This window comes from Lipotes vexillifer, unplaced genomic scaffold (genome assembly GCF_000442215.2).
Source record: "Lipotes vexillifer unplaced genomic scaffold, Lipotes_vexillifer_v1.1 scaffold469, whole genome shotgun sequence".
NCBI lineage: Eukaryota > Metazoa > Chordata > Mammalia > Artiodactyla > Lipotidae > Lipotes > Lipotes vexillifer.
Genome location: NW_006788006.1, coordinates 1,375,501 through 1,395,321, shown reverse-complemented (window position 1 = coordinate 1,395,321; position 19,821 = coordinate 1,375,501). Strand labels below are relative to the sequence as shown.

General features: G+C 52.7%; 2 protein-coding genes across 3 annotated transcripts in view; both read right to left on the bottom strand.

Annotated features, from left to right (window-relative positions):
• Positions 1 to 9,720, bottom strand: part of AP1M1 (adaptor related protein complex 1 subunit mu 1) — a 29,658-nt gene extending 19,938 nt beyond the window's left edge. Inside the window, exons 1-3 of one of the 2 annotated variants that reach the window (XM_007460986.1) lie at positions 9,515 to 9,720; positions 3,625 to 3,781; positions 1,064 to 1,131 (exon numbers count right to left, since the gene is read on the bottom strand). In XM_007460986.1, coding sequence (XP_007461048.1) covers positions 1,064 to 1,131; positions 3,625 to 3,781; positions 9,515 to 9,556 — 267 coding nt within the window. In that variant the 5' untranslated portion in view covers positions 9,557 to 9,720. The remainder of the gene's footprint in view (positions 1 to 1,063; positions 1,132 to 3,624; positions 3,782 to 9,514) is intronic. The other variant, XM_007460987.1, reaches the window with a different exon arrangement.
• Positions 9,721 to 13,134: 3,414 nt separating this feature from the next.
• On the bottom strand, positions 13,135 to 17,590 carry FAM32A (family with sequence similarity 32 member A). The gene is made up of 4 exons (XM_007460985.1): positions 17,516 to 17,590; positions 17,284 to 17,425; positions 13,523 to 13,576; positions 13,135 to 13,203 (listed from the first exon to the last, which is right to left on the bottom strand). The coding sequence occupies exons 1-4, from the start codon at positions 17,587 to 17,589 to the stop codon at positions 13,135 to 13,137; spliced, it is 339 nt and encodes a 112-aa protein (XP_007461047.1). The 5' UTR covers position 17,590.
• Between the last annotated feature and the right edge of the window lie 2,231 nt (positions 17,591 to 19,821).

Below are 19,821 nucleotides of genomic sequence, written 5' to 3'. Positions count from 1 at the left end.
GGCAGTGCAGCCCGGCCTGCGACAGCTCCGGAATGCAGGCCTACTCCTCAGCCTGCACCCGGGGCCTCCCCGGGGGACATGCTGCTCTCCTGCGCCCATGTCCTCACTGCCCACACCAGCCTGTTCCCCAGCGTCTGGCGTAGATGGCTCCTGATCGGGCTGCACAGGGCACCATCTGAGGGATGAAAGCTTTCCTGGGCCCACCCCAGGCCTCCTGGGCCCAGCTGCCCACTTTCTTCAACCCCACAGCCCCCACTTTGGCCGCGCCCCTCCATCTCTCTCCTGGAAACCGGCCTGGCCTCCCAGCTGCCTTCAAGTGCTTTTTCTACTCAGCAGCCAGAGATGATCTTACCTCGAATCAGGTCTTGTCAGTCTCCTGCTTAGTGCCCTCCACCATCTCTCGCCAGACTTGGAATGAAATCTGAACTCCTCACTAGGCCCTGTACATCCCACCCCTGCCCACCCCGCCCACCCCGCCCACCCCTATGGTCTAGCCCTGTCACCTTGCTGATAGCAGCCCCACACTCTGTCCTGAGCACACTGGCCCACCTGATGTTCCCTGGCTGCACCACATGCACTCCCCCGCCAGGGCCTTTGCATGTGCTGCTCTCTGCCTCCCCAGCTGTCAGCTGGGCCTGCTGTGTGTCACCTCTCTCCAAGGTAGGGCCTCAGGCCTCTGTGCCTTTAGGCCCCGCCCCCACAAGATTCTGAACAGAACTTGGCTCCACCCTCCTCCTGCTTATCCCACCTTCCTAATCTCTGACTCATCTGGTTACCCTCCACCCTTCCACAGCCAGCTAGGGAGCATACCTGTCCCTCTTGGAGTCATGGCTCACCTGGCCTGAGCCCCACCTCCCGTTCACTTTCCTCTCTTCACCAGGCAGAGGAGCAACTAAGGCCACAGAATCCCACTCACGGATCACGTGGAGCTCCCCCATCTCACTTCTGGGGTTCCAGCTCCAAACTCCCTAGGGATGCTGCAGCCCTCGGGAGGCTGGTATGGTGAGGCACACTGCAGTGCCAGGGTGACGGATACCCCTGTGGCCCCTGTGGCTCAACTCACCTGCACCACCTTGTAGAGGAAGGAGAACACCAGTGACACGCACGCGTTCTTCTTAGAGGTGGCGACCACTGCGTGGCGGCTGCAGTTAAGGAGCAGTCAGAGGCCTGGGCTGCCACCCCACAGACCCCAGTTCACTGCATGTTTTGAAGCCACCCCAAGCCAAGACTCGGCCCTCAGCGGGTTACCGACCTCCTGGTCTGAGCTGGGCCTGGGACACAGCAGTTACAGACAGAGGAGGTCCCGGCTCCCAGGGAGCGCTCAGCTGACAGAGGGGCAGCAGGGGGCACAGGGAACCCACCCCAGCTGCTGGGTAGCGGGGGCTGCCCTGAGGAGCTGATGCCTGAGCTGAGGGCTGAAGCCCAGGGTGTGGTAGAGGGCACTTCAGGTGGGGTGAGCAGCCTGGGGCAAGAGGAGGTAGCGCGGGTCATCCCAGAGTGGGAAGCAGGAGCACAGTCAGCCCTTCTCCAAAGCCCATCGCTTACGTGACCCTCCTGAGGTCCAGGGCTCCCCAGGCAGGCTCCGGTGGAAGCAGCCAGGGCCAATTCTAGCTCAAGCCTTTCTTTGAGCCTTTGCCCCTGAAGCAAACCTTTTGAACGAAGCCTCCATTTTCTCACTAGTATGATGGGGGCCTGAGAGTGGATTTACTGAGGTGATGTATGTAAAGTGTCTGGCACACTCCCTCTGATGGGCGGGGGGGGAACGGCGGGTGGGTGTGGGTTATGTCCTCACCTCTTGGGGTCAGTGTATACTGGGCACTTCCTGTTCCTCTTTCCTTAAAGGGCCTCAAGCCACCCAGGGAGGCCAGTTCCTGTGCACTGCGCCCTGGCCATTCACAACAAGCCTGTGCCACTCCAGTGCCAAGCTGTGAGCTCTGGGAGGGAGAAAGGGACTGCCTCCACCTCACTTCCTGCCTCAACTGGCCCAGTGCAGGGCCCCAGGAAATGGAGCTGGGCCAGTCAAAGGAGTGCTGGCTTCCCACCTCTAGTCTGGGCAACATGCCATCCAGGTGCTCTCTAAGGAGGGGCAGAGGGCACCTCTGACCCTCATGGCTGGGCCTTGCTGGAAACTGCCACCTGACGATGGAACTCAGGCTGGAACTCAGGCAGGGTGAGCTGGGCACTGGCACCCAGAGGGCAAGCCCTCGATGTCTCCTCCCTGGCTGCCCATGCGTGAAACACTGGCGCCCAACTGGAAACTGGTCTGACGGCTCCTACTGCGCTGACACAGCTGCCCCTCCCTCCTCTCCATACCCGGGCAACCACCGCCCAGACCCAGGGCAGCTTCCAAGATAGCCAACTCTTGGCTCACAGGCCACCTGCCATACTCTACAGAGCTGCCCCTGAGGCCTTCCAGAGAGGGGTGAAGAAACAGAGGCACGATGAAGGGAGCCAGACCTCAGGGCACTGGATGAAGGTCCCAGGCCAACACCTCCCACCCTGTAACATGTACACAAATCACTAGGGACGGCCTTGCTACAATGCAGATTCTGACCCAGCAAGGCTGCATGGGATCTGGGATTCTGCATTTCCAAAAGGCTCCCAGGGGATGCTCAGGCCCGTGGACCACACCTGCACTAGCGAGGTCCTGTGTGTCTCCATGAACACGGGAAAGGAGACAGAACCCACGTCTGCCGGGTGTGATGCATATGCACCAGCTCAACGGACCCTAACAGTCCTGCTCTCACTGGACTGTGGGAAGGTGAGGACTTGCCTCCAGTCACATACCAACTGGAGCTTGGGTCTGAACAGGGCTGTGTGCTGCAAAGCCATGCCCTTCTTGCAGCAGTGCGGATATCAGAATGTGCCTGACCAAAGCCATGGGGGGGGCCGGTCAGACCTCACGGATGGAAACTGGCTCAGCCAGGTCTCCACATGAGCCTGAGCACGGGGGGGCTCTGAGATCTGGGCAGGGTTGGGAGGAATCTCTTCCCTCCTCTGTATCCCACCACCCTTCATGATCCAGGCCACCACCCTGCCCACCTGGATGCCAACCTCCACCTCCCCACCCCTCTCTATGTCCACTTCTGATCCCTGAATTCTGGCATCCACTCAGCAGCCAGACACTTTCAGAAAATGCAAACGTGCCCGTGTCACCCCTCTGCCTGAAACCTTCTGAAGACTTCCCAACACAATTAAGGTGATTTCCTATGAGGCCTTGCAGTGCACACCCTGCTGACCACTTGGGCCCTGCTCCTACCATGCAACCCGCCCCAGGGCTCCAGTCACCCCCACTACAGCTCCGGAATGAGACTTCGCCTGGGCTAGTGCTCCTCATGCTGGCCAGCTCCCGTGGCTGGCAGACACCTGGCCTTCCTGCAGGTCTCCTGCAGGATGTCACCTCCTCAGGGAACCCTTCCTGGCTCCCTGGACCTCTGTCACACTGGTCACCCTTGGGCAGCAGGGAGCTCCAGAAAGACAGGGCTGTGCCTCATGGCCCCCACTGGCCTGAGCCAGCCCTGGGTCAGCCGGGGCAGGGGCTGGCAGCCCTCAGTTGCACGTGTGTGTGAATGCACACACATGTCCACACAGGAGCCCCCTGGGAGCCCCCTAGCCAAGGGATACGATACAGGTTGTTGTGCTTGATCCACATGAAGCGGACTCCCCCATGGGCCAGGATAGGTGACAGCATCCCCTCCTCCTCTTTCTCCATCAGGATGGGCATGAAGTGCTCCACCTCCGACATGTCCACGTCGCCGCGGTAGTTCCGGCAGATGAGCACCTGGGTGGAGGTGGAAGACAGGGAAGACACTTTCATCCTGAGTTCCACCAGCTGGATGGCTGGGGTGGGGGGTGAGACGCACCAGCTTCCTTCCCTCCAGGGACCCCAAACACACCTGTCCATCAAAGGGCCATCCGATCTCCATCCCCCAGGGGATTCCTCAAGGAAAGCATTTCACCAAGTGAACTTCCACAAGGGCCAGTGGGAATCTTCCCAGAGGGAGCGTGGAGGGGGGCTATGGGGCAAGAGTCCAGGACCGCGTCACTCAGGAGATGCCAGGTTAAACAATGTCCCATAGGCTCTCATTGTAGATCTTCTCAGAGCCTCTCTGTGCTAATGAGCCCTGCTCTTCTGTCTGTGTCAGGAGCGGGACATGCTAAGTGTTCACATCTACTAGAACCTGCCTGTGGCCTCAAGAGAGGCTCTTCTCCTCATCTCTCTCTCATGGCCTGTGGTTTTGCATGTGAAGCATCACTGCCGATAGGAAAGGAAAATGGGACAACCACTCTGATAAAGTTTGACAGGTTCTCAGAAAGTTATAATCCAGCTTATAACCCAGCCATTACTCTCTTAGGTATTCACCCAAGAGAAAGGAACCATACGTCCACATGAAGACGCATGCATGGATGTTCACAGCAGCTTATTTTAAATAGACTCAGGCTGGCGAGAATGCCAGTGTCCTTCAACAGGTGAATGGAGACATAAACTGTGTCCAGCCACACCATGGAACACTCCTCAGCTATGAAAAGGAATGACTACTGACACTGGCAACAGCATGAGAGAATCTCAGGATCACTGAGCCGAGTGAAAGAAACCAGACAATGGAGAACATATCTACGTGATTCCACTTAAATAAATAAATCCTGGGAAACGGTAACAGAAAACACATCAGTGGCTGCCTGGGGACAGGCTGGATACAGACGGGTGTGAGGAAGCTTTAGGGGGTGATAGAATGTGAGTTTATGGTTTCCTGGGTATACACAATGACTGAACTCATCAAACTATATGCTTTAAATAAACACAGTCTGTTACATGGAAGTTACACCTCCCTGAAGGAATGAAAAAGGAGGTGTGAAGCTATGCCATTCTGAGCAAGGCCCCATTTGGAGATGCCGCCTAGAGCTGCTGCCACTCTTGTGTGTCCATGAGGACAGCTGGCGGTATAACTCAGTAATATGCTGAGAATGACACCACAGAGCTGACCAGCCTGGGAGCCGCCTGCCTCAGAACCTGTAGTTTCATAAGATACATTGTCTTAGTGTTACAAGCCAGAGAGAGAGAGACAGAGAGAGAGACAGAGAGAGAGAGACAGAGAGAGAGAGAGAGAGACAGACAGCGAGAGAGACAGACAGAGACAGACAGACAGAGAGAGAGAGAGAGAGAGAGAGCAGGTGAGTGAGCAGGTGAGTAAGCAGGCGAGAGAGAACCTTCCTTTTCTAGTTTCTCCTTTGTGGCCTATGGGCAAGGGACCATGTGCCCTCACTGCTGTTCAGAAGGCCTCTTAGAGACTCAGCACCCAGTGCGTGAGCTTATGGGTACCTGGACCAGGCCCCGGCACAGGGATTCCCACAAACCCTCTCATATATTCTTTGCCAGGAGTATATATTGCCTCATATACTCCCCCCACCATGAAGCAGGACTGATATTTTTAAAGAGATAGACAGTGATGTCCAGAGAGGTGGCACCACCTGCCTGAGGTCACACAGCAAACAAAGGTGGGCCAGGATTCTAACCCCACTTCTCACTCCCTTCAGGGCCACTTCTGCTTGATAAATATTGCTTTCCTGGGCTTCCCAAGCCCACCTTCTACCCCATGTGTCCAATTTTGGGGGATGCCACGGGCATGGAGTCTCCGGGCCCCCAGTGTGTTCAAAGGAAAGAGCAGGGAGCAATTTATTTTGCTCACCTTCATCACCAAGGCTGCAGAGAGGTCCACTCATTCATACCGTCTACCATACATCATGCTGGGCCTGGAGACACAGGGGTGACCAAGACAAACAGGGTCCCTGCACTGAGACAGCTGGTGAGGGGGAAATGAGAGACTCTGCAAGGGTATGACCTTCAAACTGAGGCCTGAGGGGACAGGCAGGATAGAAGCAGAGGGACCAGTGTGGCTAAAGCCATGGGGTTAGGGGTGCAGCCCATGTGGGCACACCTAGGAGCACTGGTTAGGTAGAGTAGGGGCAGCCTCGGAGCTCAGGCTGCAGGTCAGGACAAAGGCAGGAGACAGGACAGATTGGAGGGAGGCAGGCAACAATGAGGGGACAAGCCTCAACCCCTGCTGCTGATCTTGACCCCACAATTCCTTCCTCGCAGACAGTGAGACAGGCGTTCTTAAACAGAATCAGAGCAGACTGCTTCTTGTTTAAACTGCTGCTACCCCAGCCTCCCCTCATACAGAACAAACTGCAAGTCCATCCCCATGGGATGTCTTCACAGCCCCTCCAATGCCTCTCCATCCAGGATCCCCGGGCTCACCCCATTCCAGCCATCCTGGTCAGCACCCTAGCTCTCTCTAAGCCATCTACATTTGCTCCTGCCTCAGGGGCTTTGCACTTGCAGTTCCCTCTGCCCAGAATGCCCTGGCCTAGATCTTCTCGGTTCTCAGACCCGAGCTCAGATGGCACCACCTCCAAGAAGTCTTCCCTGCTCACCCTGGCTAAGATCATATCCTGCCCCTTTCCATTCGCAAGCCCACTTTACCTTCACTGCCCACATCACCACTGCATTATATATTCGTATCCTCATTTATCATCTGTCGCTTCTACCAGAGTCTAACACTCCCTGAGAACAGTGACCACTTTCGTCTCGTTTACGGCTGTGTCCCAGCACCCACAACAGAGCCTGGCCCATAGTAGCTGCTCAGTAAAGTCTGTGCAGTGAACATGGCAGTGAGGAAAAGGAGGCCAGGATAATGCCCATGTCTCCAATGTGGGCAGCTGCATGGATAGTGGTGTCAGTCACTGAGATGGGGAGAGAGAACAGGGCCGGCAGGTGGCGGGGAGCTCATCTGGGGAAATGCCAAGTTTGCGGTGGCCGTGAGACCTCCAAGGTGTCCTGGAGGCCTGTGGATCTCCAGATAAGTGCTCTGGACTTTGGAACAAATTTGAGAGTCATTGGCACAGTGACATAAATCAAAGCCTGCCTCAAGGAGAACAACAGTACGGGAGGCACGCCAGGCCCAAGCATGAGGAGCCGACGTCCAAGGGGAGGGCAGAAGATGAGGGGCAGCAGTCAGTGAGAGAAACGGGGAAAATAGAGAGCACTGCAACCTCGAGGCCAACAGAAGCCTGCTGAGGAGGAGCGTAGTAGTGGTGTCAGAAGATGCAAAGAAGCAAGAAAGATAAGGGCAGAGAAATATCCATGGAGGGCTTTCTATCAGCTGAATGTGGCCCCGCTGGTTTCCTCGGTGATCAGAGGCTCTGGCTGGCAGGTAGTTGTGTGGTTGTGAATTCCCTGACCTTATTCTTTTTATTAAATGAAGTCTGCGCAGAAGGCAAACTTTCAAGACATGAGGTCCATGGGGAGTGGAATAATAAATGGTGTGATGGTCACTGAGGATGGGAGGCAAACCCACAGCTGCCTCAGGAGCTTCCTGAAAGGCACGTATAATCATGCTTCTTCCAGGCTATTGTCTCCTATGGTGGCTGTTCCTTCTTGGGATCAAAGTGGTTCCCTCTGTCCTGTTCTCCCATCTGGACATCCTCAACACCCACGGCCCTCTTGGTGCCATCCTCCAGGCTCCAGCATTACCCAGGACTTTTGGCTTGCCAGGGCCAGCAGGCCCACTGTGACACCTCCTCGTTCACCTGACTGACACCTGGTCACCTTCCCAGCTCTGGCATCTCCCTCCTCCAGGAAGCCCTTCGTAAACACTTCTCCTCCTGCCAGCCCAAACTGAGGTTGGGTAACTGCATTACCTGGGGCCTTGTCCTTGTGACTAATGGGATCTGACCATTTGGATCCATGTGTCTGCTTGGATCTGTCAGCTTCCATGCACCTCCCCTACCAGGGCTCAGGGTCCGTGGGGACTAACATGGCCTGTGGACCATGGGTGGTGCTGAGCCTGCCTGGTGCGTCTGCTCAGCGAGTTCACACACTCGCCCTAGGTCATGCAGCCTGAGCAGCAGAGACAGGTTTTGAGCTCAGCCCTAACTCCTCAGTCACAGAGCGATGGTCCGCACTGGAATTGGTGCCTACTAGGTGCTCATGAAATGTCTGCTGAAGAAATGAGTGATCTGAGTAGGCAGCCTGTCGGACCTCTGGCAACACAGTGGCCAGGGAGGAAACAAGAACACGTGCTACAAAGACTTGGGGAACACTGCACCCTCCCAGCCCCTGGTGTGTCCTGTGTCTTTCTTTGCCTCCAAGAAGGTTGAAGAAGGGAGCCTAGTACTGGGTCTCACTAGCTGTTGACTTTGGGTGGCATCCAAGGCAGGCAACCCACTTAAGGGACTCTGGGAAAGTGCTGGGGGTGGGGAGTGGAGCAGCAAGGGACAGTCATTTCACCTCTTCACTCCCTACTGCTTCTGAGCTAATTCCTGCCCGCTTCACCTAGGCCTGACACCCGTGTTTCTCTCACTCACTGATGTGGGGGTTGTTTAATATTGTTGGTCCTGTCCTATTCTTGTTACTCTCCAATGCAAGAGGCCAGATACTCTCTTGGCTTCTAGCTGGGATGGACTTGGGGGAAGGCAGCAGGTCACTTCTGAAAAGTTTTGAGATCCCTCCTTTATGAAGCTTTCCCAAAAACCCCTGGGAAAGGCACCCAAGTCCTAGTTATGTCCAATTCCTCCTTCATGTCTCAGCCGGGTTTGTCACTCCCCTTGGGCAGCCCTTCCTGACCCCCAGCAGAGGCTGACTCTCCCTATTATATCATCACTGCTCCACCACTGCAATTTATATTTATTTGTGCTTTTTGAGATCAGTGTCCCTCTCGCCCACCAGATGGTGAGCTCCAGAAGGACAGGGACTGATTCTGATTTTGCTCCCCAAAGGCAGCCCAAGGCTTAGCACCCTGCCCGGCACTTATTAGGTGCTCCTCAAATATCAGCTGAATGAACAAATGATTCTGGGTTCAACTCCTAGACCTGCCACTTCTCTGTGACCGGTGTGACCTTGGGCAGGTTGCATCTCCTCTCTGTGCCTCAGTTTCTCCCTCTGTTAAATGGCACTTCCACCACCCACTTCACCTGACCCTTGTAACTCAATGTCACAGTGAACGTTAAGAAATCCCTACAGAGACTGGCACAGAAAAATCGCTGAATAAACATAAGCTGCTGCGCTCCCAGAGGGCGGGACTGGCCCGAGGGCACACTGTCCCCGCAACGCCTCACCACCTCTGGTCAAGGGTCGTGCAGCCCCTCGGCACCAGGCCTGGCTTCCAAGCGGGCTGCGGCCCGCGCTCCCCGTGGCCTCGGGTTCCCCGAGGCCCCCACGGAGGCCTGGGCCGCCAGCCCACAGGGGTGGGGGATGAGGGTCTTGGCAGCCGGTTACCTGGCAACGGCGGCAGCCCACCGCGTTACCTAGCAACGAGGCAGGGCTAAGGCGGACCTAAGACCCCTTCCTGGACACTTAGCAACAGGGTGGAGACCTCAGGTGCGGCCAAACGGCTTCCTTGCCTAAGACCAGGATGGCTCCCATTGGCCGGTTAACTAGCAACAGGGTGGGTCCCCATGGGGCGAGGCCCCCGCCAGTTGCCTGGCAACGCGGAAGGTGGGGCGCCCTCGGTACCTTGCCCTTCAGGTCCAGCACGTAGACGGCACTGGCGGACATGGCGGCTGCGGAAAGCCTCGGCACTGCCCGAGGGCGGCGGCGACAACGGGGATTGCCAGGCGGTGAGCCAGGCCGGGCGCGCCCCGCGACAATTCGTTTCCACTTCCGGTCCGGGGAGCCTTGCGCGGACCGTTATGTCCGGCCCGGGACGAGCTGCCAAGAATGCGCCGGCGCAGGGCGCAGGGTGCGCAGGCGCAGTATGTCCAGAGCGCCCTAATTTCCCGCTCCTCCCTCAAGCATCCCGGAAGTAAGCCGAGAGGGGCGGGGCGGGGCGGGGCGGGGCGGGGCCGGGCCGGGCCGACTGAGGCAGGGCACTCTAGCTGCCTGACTGGGCGAAGCCCCTGCAGCTGAAAACCCCACTTTGTGGGCCGAGTTAGGTAAGAGATCCTTGTGGTTGAACCCACCTGGGGCCCAGCCGTATGGAACTCATAGCCTGGTGGGGAAGTCGAAAACAAATATACAGTCACCAATTGTGATACCCTTTATAGGGAGGGGTAAGGTGGTGGTTACTTGGAAAGAAGTTAAACTCTCTGGCAATTGAGCCGTATCAACAGTCAGTTCCTGTCACCTGTCAGTGTCAACGTTTGTCAGTGGACAAGTGTGCCAGTTTATTGCCTGAAATGATCTCCTGAAAGCCACACCCCACTGAACCTAGGCAAAAAGCAGGTGATTTATTTCTGTAGTTAGTGGTCACTGTGGGTAATGCAAACTGTGACCCCAATTAATCTAATTGAATTATATCTCATTTGCTTTTATGAATACTCGGCCTTTGGAGAAATGCCTGCATTCTGTCCCAATGAACCATCATAGTGCCCTGGGCCCAGTCCTGCAGTATCAGAACCATTTACCCAGGCTGCTTGCCTCTCTCTCATCTTTTACCTTCTCTACTACCTCCACTTGGGGTTTTCAAAGATAGTTTTTGCAACTCTGTGGTTATACATCCTCTACTTGGGGTAGAGATGTAAGTGCAAGAAAATCCAGAGAAGAAAACTGGAATCTTTAAAGGTTATCAAGTGAATCCTGGGCTGGAAGAATTCTTCCACAAGGCAGCCAACTGAGGCTTTTTGACACCAACTCTCTCTTAAGAAATCCTACCGTGCCTAGCCTCATACCTTGCCCAATTTATTGCAATGTTTTAGAAAAACATGTCTTTTTTCTAACTACCAAACTGTACATCTCACTGAAGAAAAACTGAGGAAATGCCAAAAAGCATAAGGCAAAAAGAAAAGCTACCCAGGAGAGGCAACCCTTTCCATTATGGACGATTTCTTTTCAGGCTTGCTGTGGGCATTTTAGATGTTTAATACAGTATTGGAGGGCTAGGAGGACAAAAGTCTTTTGAGGAAACAAAGACTTCCAAGTGCCAAGAGTACTGTCACAGTAAACACTGTTTATATATAAATTACTTGTAACCTCCTTTTCTCCATATGTGGAGGAAGGAATTTTTTTTTTAACATCTTTATTGGGGTATAATTGCTTTACAATGGTGTGTCAGTTTCTGCTTTATAACAAAGTGAATCAGTTACACATATACATATGTTCCCATATCTCTTCCCTCTTGTGTCTCCCTCCCTCCCACCCTCCCTATCCCACCTGGAGGAAGGAATTTGAATCATATCTGAATTTCATTCTTGGTAGTTAATGTATGTCAGATTTGACCTCTGTGACATCTCAGAAAAGACCATACTGATTGTGCTAGACCAGAGTTTTTCAAACTTTGCTGCATGCTGGGGTCACCTGGGGAGCTCTGAAAAATCTCACGACGGAACCCCACCCCAGGCAGCATCAGTAGTTCTTAATGCTCCCCAGGAGAGCCTAACACACAGATTTTGAGAACCACTGTGGTAGACTATAAGTGATGGCCCTCAATAAACCACATCTTCTGGTGTTCGTGCCCTGTGTAATTCCCTCCCAGAGTGGGTTTGGCAATGACTTGTGTTGGCGATGGAACAGGTTATGTAAAGGGAGATTCTGGAGGACGTTCTGGCCCCAGGCAAGTCAATGTAACTTACACATGAACTAAACTACACCTCGTGGAGCAGAACCATCCGGCTGAGCATGGTCAATACACAGAATTGTGAGAGAGAAATTCCACTGTTTTCAGTCACTCAGTTTTGGAGTGATCTGATGGGCAGGGAGATTGGAATAGCTGTCTTCCCCACTACTGAAGCAGGCTTTTCACAGCGCCACCGCATCATGCTCACAGACCCCAACTGCTGACTCATGGATGGCAAAGGCCTGAAAGTGCCTTTCTACCAGTCAGTGGGGAAATCCACCACAAGGAGCCATGCTAAGGAGAGAGTATGTCACCTCCTTTAGGTGGGTTGCAAACCCCAGGTGGAAACACATGTCATCTAATTTTCTCCAAATTGAGGGGAGAATAGTTGTTTTGTGGTACGCACATTCTTTGTGTGTGATAATCCTAAAGGCAGTGTTTCTAGTGGTAGTCAAATAGCCTGTAATTATGATACTCAGACTCACAGTTAATAACTTTTTTTGTTTTATTCTGCATTTTACATATGACAGTCCCAAACCCAACACATGGTTTTGTTTTCTGCCTTTCTTATTCTCTCAGCATCTATGTCAACACATTTTTTCCCAACAGCATATGCAATCTGATCCTTATCTGGTGGGTATACAGAGAGGCCCTCAAAGATCCTGGCTCTCCAGCACGGGAACCTGAGTCCTTCCTTTCAACTACACTCACGTCTGTCTGTGCTGGGGGTCTGCCTCGGTCCCATCACCCTCGAGGTGTCCTTAGGCCAGTAATGCCAAACATGTTATGTGCCAACTCTGAATAAATACGGGGGGCTGCTTGGAGCCCAGGGTTGAAGGTAAGATGTCAGGCTGTGTCTGGGTTCCATTACAAAGAATGCTGTGCTTGACTGGCAATGCCTGCCATGGCAACACCCACTAGACATGTCTGGAATGGGGATACTGGGAGAAGAGGCTACATGCTGGCCACAGGTTTAGAAAGGGACAAGGTGTACGTTCCATCCTTGCCTTAGGTGGTTGTTCTGTTTCCCAGGCTGTGTTGTCTCACTGGCCAAGAGGCTGAGGGGTCAGACTGAAGACCATAGCTGCAAGTGGCTTTCCCAACCCCTGGATGGGAGAGCCTAAGCCCCAACCTAGAGGGAGCTTGGAAGGGCAGCCTGTGCAGGGCCCTACAGGGGTGTACATGCTGCAGGCCACGCTGGCATTAGCTCCTTGTCCTCTGGAGTCGGTTTCATCCAGGCAAAGCCAGCTGGCTGGCTGTCAAAGAGTCAGATACAACTCGGGGCTAAAACCACTTTTCCATGGCACTTACACAGAGATAACCTTAATCTCTGGATACACTTTCCAAACTAAAAATGTTTCTCTTCTATGTGCTACTGAGAAATCAAAATAGAGTAAAAGGACGGTCTTATTTTAATCAAGTTCCAGAATGAGGACATACAGCTTTGAAAAGCACTATCTCAGCAGATGATGCAAGGATGTGTGTAAAAGAATGTTTCTAGAAAATACCAAAGGCACCGAATATAACCCCAACTTTGCCTTCTGCTTCTCCTTGATGCCACTCCATACCCCAGGAGGGGAGGCTACTTTGTCCAGCTGACTTTGGGAATGTCATAGTGCTCTGTGAGTGTGTCCAGGTGTCTGTTGAAGTCCTGGAAAAGCCGAGGAGAAAGCCCATGTCAACACAGACCCAAGCAGGGCACTAGGAATACGCAGCACTGCCCACTCCCACTTCTCCACATCCTGTCTCTCCTCAGTGAGCCCCTTCCTCTCAAAGCCACCCTGCCAGGCATTATAGATGACTGAACCCTGGCCTTGCCCTTATGTGACCCTGGGGAGGTTGGGTAAAGCCCACCCACCCCCACCCCCCGCCACCGCCAACACTCCAATGGCTCCTCTACCAGGCTCCTAGCCTCTGGGCCCAGCCTGATCCCTACATGGCTCAGTCTCCCCCACCAGCACATGACTTACCTCTACTCTCTGCTTGTGGGTTTTGGATGCTTTCTTCAGGATCCTTTCCATTTGCTGAAGAGAGGAGAGAAATGGAGGTGAGTCACATGCCTGATGCAGCCCAGGCCAGCACACGATTGGAAGATGAGAGCCCCCAGCCAGCCCGGCTCTCACACTTAGAATAGCTGGAGGTCTCAGGGTGAACACCTCGCCCCTCCCTCAGCTCCACTCAGGTGGGTCCAGCAGGGATGCCTGACCATAGCACATCCCGGTGGGAACTCACATCAGCTGCCCTTTGGTCTGAGTGCTGGGAAACGTCCTAGCACTGACTTAAGGAGAGAGACTCCGCTGGGAGCTGTACATGTGCTTCCTGCATCCTTGGGCAACTGACTGCATTCCCAGTTTGCAGAAAAAGAAAGCCTCAGAAGGGGTCTGAGGAAGGATGATAAATGAGGAAGGTAAATAGCCTGACACAGAGTAGGTGCTTGAGTGACAGGACACAGAGCCAAGAGAGTTACAAGACCCAGATGGCCTTGACAAGTATGATGCTGGAACATGCACCCTGTACCACGACCTACCCTCATGCTTAACACCAATTATACCTGGTATGAGGTGAGAGCATGGGATGCAGAGCCACGCAGACCCGGGGCCGCACCTGGCTCTACATTTACTAGCTGGGTGACTGTGGCCTACTCACTTTGGTGCCCCCCCCACCCCCGCCATGAACCGAGCTGCCTGTTACTGGTGCCCTGGTGCAGTCCTCTGTCGCAGTGACTCTGGGTTGGTCCTGTGACACGGTTTACTTAACAGAATGCAGTGCCAGTGCTGGGCTGAAGGTGTAAGGAGACCTAGCAGGTTTTGCCTTGTGTTCTTGGAAGCTAGCCACATTCGGGAAGTCTGATGACCTTGCTGCAAAGAAAGGACCTGGAGAATGAGATGACATGTGGGGAGGGAGGCCATGGAGGAGCAATGAGGCACCAGACACGTGATGGTGAAGCCATCTTGGATTTCCAGCCCAGATGGGCCTCCAGCCCCAGCTGCCATCTGACTGCACCAGGTTCCAAGGGAGGCCAGCAGAAGAACCACCCAGCTAAGCCCAGGCAACCCACAAAGGCATGAGATATACTGCAGACTGCCCCCGGCTGCCCCTCGCTTTCCCTCCTCCTCTCCTTTGCTGCCGCTTCACCTCCCTCTGTGTGCAGTCAGCTCCCACCTGGCTGACACTCCCTCTCCCTCTGAAGTATCTGCCTTGTCCATCCCTGCCCCTTCCTGCTGCTGTGAGCCCACGGAGGCCCGTGTCTCCTCACAAGAGGCCACGCTGACTTGAGCAGCTGTTACCAATGCCAGGCACTTTGCGGGACTCTGCCCTCCCTCTTCTCACTCCACGCACCAAGTTCAGAGGGTGTCATGGGTGCTGTTGCAAACCCCACTTCACAGACAAGAGAAAATGAGGACCAGAGTGCACAGTGGGTCATAGGGCTGGAAATGCCAAGCTCTGATCCTTTCCACCAGGCTGGAGCCTTCCAGGAGCTGTCCAGCCTATAAAGCCCACTGTGCTCAATCCAACACTCTTCCACAAGGGAATCTGCATTTCCCAACTGTACCTCGCTTTGTCCACACCTGCTCCCTTCTCTCTCCCATCTCATGTACCTCCCTCTCTTCCCCTCTCTCTCTTCCTGCCCCCCTCTCTCCCTCCGCTGGGTCAAACAAAACCCTCAGGAGTATTTCTGGTATTCAATGCCAACAACAAAAACTTCACCTTGACCTTCTACCCTCCAGCTAGAGGCCCATTTCTCCATTCCCTTTGACAGCAAATCTCCCAAGACTAATTTCTAATCCTTGTCTCCATCTCTGCCTTTCCCTGCCCCCACGTGGATCCACTCTAATCAGCCTTTCCTCCTTCTCATACCAAATGCCAACTAAGGGCTCTGAGTGCTCACCCGCCTAGACCTCCTGCCAGCATATGACAAAGCTGATCACGTCTTCCTTCTTGAAACACTTTCTCCACTTGGCTCCTAAGGACACACTCTCTCCTGGTATCCCTCCGTCCTGTGCTCCTTTGTAATTTCTTTTCTGCCACCCTCTGATCACCAGGAGTCAGATCCTAGAACACCTCTATCACTATCCTTCCTCAAAGGATCTCATGCAGTCCCCAGAGCAATTCCCCAATGCTTATCTGGGCCCAGACCTTTCCTCTAAACTGCAGATTCAGGTATCGAACTGTCCATGAGAATTCTCCACTTGGGTTTCTAACAGGCACCTCAAATTCAACTTCTAAAACGAAGATTTTGATCCCCCCACTTTAGAAACCTGCTTTACTTACAGTCCTTCCTGTTTCAGTAAAACAGCACCTTCATTCACCCAGCTTCTCCCACCAAAAATCTTGGGTCATCCTTGATTCCTTTTTCCCAGCCCACACCCAACACATCAGCTAATCTGGCTGTTCCTCCTTCAAAACCAATCCCAAACCCGATACATTCCATCACCTCCACTATTGCTGCCCTACTCTGAGGAGCCATTATCAGTCACTCTGATGCTTGCATGAGCCTCTCCCCCTCTCCACCCCAACTCCAGCAGTAAAATCCCAGCCCTGCCTCTGACTATAACCTTAAGGAACGGGCTTAAGTGCATTCACTTGTTAAATCCTCACCACCTATGAGGCTGGAACTTGAGTCCCACTTTACAGATGAAGAAATTAAGGTGTGGGAGGTGAGCCAACTTGTCCAGAGTTACACCACCAACAGTGGTAGAGACAGAATGGGACGCAGGTCTGTTGTGTCAAAGCCAGTGTGTGTGTCTCTCTCTCTCTCTCCTTTTTCTCTCCTATGACTCAATTAGGCCTGGGAGTAATGAGTTAACTTTTTCCTGACGTTACTGGACCAAATCACCAAGACCACCATTAGCGTTTCTCAGCCCGGGCACTACTGACATTTTGGGCCAGATCAGTCTTTGCTCTGGGGGACATTGTCTCAAGCACTTCAGGATGTTGAGCAGCATCCCTGCCCACCCCCGCCCCACCCAAGTTGTAACAAACAAAAATGTCTCTAAACATTGCCAAATGTCTTCTTGGGAGTGGAGGTGGGGGACAAAATGGCCCCCAGTTGAGAACCACTGACCTAGACTGATTATTCCCCCCAAACATAATGGGCTGAACGTATCTATCCTACGCTGACCTCTCCTACCCTTCGCCACCCAAATTTATTAAGTATTTAATATTAAGAGAAATCATTTTTCAGAGCCTGAAAATACAACGTATTTGAAGCCGCCAAAGTCGTCATGGGAACACTTCGTGGTGACCTACAGCAGTGAGTATGCCCATTTAATGTCAACAGCTAATATCCATTGAGCACTGACTTTATGCCAGACTGAGTGCCATTTGCCCGCGTTACCTCATCCAAAGTTCCCATCCCTCTTAAGAGAAAGCATGATTCTGACCCCTACATATGTGGAAACTGAGGCATCAAAAGGTGAGTCACTGACCAGTGTTACGGGTCAAACGAGCGACAGCGCTGGAATCCAAAGCCGGGTCTCTAGCTCTCCCCTCTGCGGCCCAATCCGGCCAGAATACCTTCTTGTCCTCGGAGCTCCCCCACCGTGGACTCTTACTCTCTTACTCACGCAGCATCTTCTCCCCGGAATTAAGGTCCTCACTGACCGCTTGCCCTCCCCGGAGCGTTCTGGGGTAGACCCCGGCTACGGGTCTCCGGGTCCTGCCTCTGAATCCACCCCAGGAGACCCAGGCCATCGATGCGGGACATCCCTAGGCTTCCCACCCGCCTTACCCGCTTCTCCTGCATCTTCTCGAAGGCCGCCTGGGCCGGTGTCCGCTTGTCCAGGCCGCGCCGCTTCTCCTCCTCGTTCTTTTTGCTTGTTCCCATCGCTTCCAGCAGTTTCGCCTTGTCTTTGTCCTGCTTTTTCTTCTTCCTGGGAGGGGAGACGGGGTAACGGCGGGTCAGAGGGCTACGCGCCGGGGTCTCAGGAAGAGGCTCAAAGGGACAGCCTCTCGGGACTCACCGCTTAGTCACTCCGAGCTCTGCCACGCCTTTCAGCTTCAGGGGCGCCTTCTGGACCTGTTCGTAGGCCTCCATGGCGCTCGGCTGACGTCCGGAACGTAGAAAGGCCACACTTCCCGATTTTCACCCGAACGCCCGCCTTCCTTCGTTTTGATTGGCCGATCTAGGCTGTGCGCATGCGTAGTTTCATCTGGACGCGGGCCACACTTCCGGGTTCAGGGCCGGACTTGGAGAGTCAAGCGCGTCCCCAGCTTCTGCATTCTGTTTCCTGCCACACTTCCGGCTTTGCCGCCCACTTCCATTTTCTCCCGCCTTGGGCACCTAGGTCTGGGAAGCCTTTTTGACAAAGCACTGGTTTCCTAAAACCCAACGTTTTATTGAGTGTTTTGCGCGTATTTGAATGTTCTGTTCTCCTTTATTGCCATATTTTGAGGGTTCAATAGATGACCTAATTTTGTAAGCCTAATAAGTACTCCTTAGTTTTTCAGCTTTTGGTAAATGACGGTAGTATGTGAAATATATGTTCATGGTATTTAAAATAAAAATCGATTTCATTGAGGTACAATTTATAAACAGTAAAATGCACCCATTTAAATTGTAGTCTTCCACGAGTGTAGTCACATTTATACACCTATGTAATCGCCTTCAGAATCAAGACAAAGAACATTCCTTCACCCCCAAATTCCTTTGTTCCTCTTTACAGTTAATTCTTCCATCCCTTTCCCCAGGTAACTCCAAATTTGTTTTCTCTCACTATAGGTCATAATGGTCTTTTTTAAAAGTTTCATGTAGGTGGAATCATAAAACATGTGTTCTCTCGAGTGAGAGTACTTGCACTGGGCATAGTGTGTTTGAGATTCTTCCTGTTGTTGGATATAACAGTACTGCATTTTTATTGGTAAGTGTTATTCCATTGTAACTGAGTAGGACCTTTCCTAGAACACACCCTCCCCCCACCCACTCACCCACCACGTCTTCTGCCTGCCTCTCGTTTGTAGAAGAGCTTTAGCCTCCTAGGCTGTCCCCAAGTTCCAAAGTGTAAATTTAATCAGAGAAGTGAGACAACGCAGAAAGAAAGGAAGACAAAGTAATAATAGTTTAGCCATTAAATAAAGTCAAGGGGACTTGCCTGGTGGTCCAGTGGCTAAGACTCTGCGCTCCCAATGCAGGGAACCTGGATTCGATCCCTGGTTGGGGAACTAGGTCCCGCATTCATGCCGCAACTCAGAGTCTGCATGCCGCTACTAAGACCCAGCGTAGCCAAAATAAATAAATACTTCAAAAACAAAGTCAAGGACATTCAGTTCCTCCTCAAGGGCTACAGATAATATTCTGAGCCATACCCTTTGAGGGTTTCCCCACCAGCTAGAAGAAGTTAACTGTATGCTGACCACAAGCACATAGATCCCAGACCTGTTGGAACCAGAAGATTGATGATGTTGACTCCCAATTGCCTCATGACCAACCAATCAGAAGAAGGTCCATGAGCTGATCACATACCCCACAATCCCCCTTCCTCACACTGTCATTAAAAGTCTTTCCCTGAAAGCCTTCAGGGAGTTCAGGCCTTTTAAGCACTAGCCACCTGGACTCCTTGCTTGGCACCCTGCAATAAACGCTACACTTTCCTTCACCACAATCCAGTGTCAGTAGATTGGCTTTACTGCACACAAGCAAGCAGACCCAAGTTTGGTTCGGTAACACCATTATATATAAATGTATTCAACTTGCTTATCCACTCACCTGTGGATAGATATCTGGGCTGTTTCCAGTTTGTGGCTATAATGAATAGAGCTTCTGTGAACATAGTATATATCTTTGTATGGACATATTTCTCATTTCTCTTGGGCTCACTCCAGATGCCTTTGCTTCTTGAGGTAGAATTGTAGCAAGATTTGGTTTTCCTCAGAATAAAATGTTGATTCTCAGCCACTCTGGCTTTGAGGCTGTGATAAGAGAAAATAGTTGCAGAAGGTGTACCAAAAAACCTGATCTAATAGTGTCATAACACTTGGGACTCCAGTGAGTTGGGCTTTTAATTCCCTGATATCACAAGTAATTTGTTTGTTGAATAAGCAGAACTATTGTCATAACCAAAACACAGTTCTATCTTTGTTCCCTTCCATTCTTTTAAACATTATATTTTTCAGTGTGGATCATCTTCCTCTACCCTGGATGAAAATGCTGTCAGCCCCATGGCTCTCCTCTCATTTTTTCATGTGACATAGAGGAAACTCACTTTATGTAGTAAATAAGCTTCAAATCAATAAATGGAAAGACCTCAAATGGAGTCACCTATACTAAGTG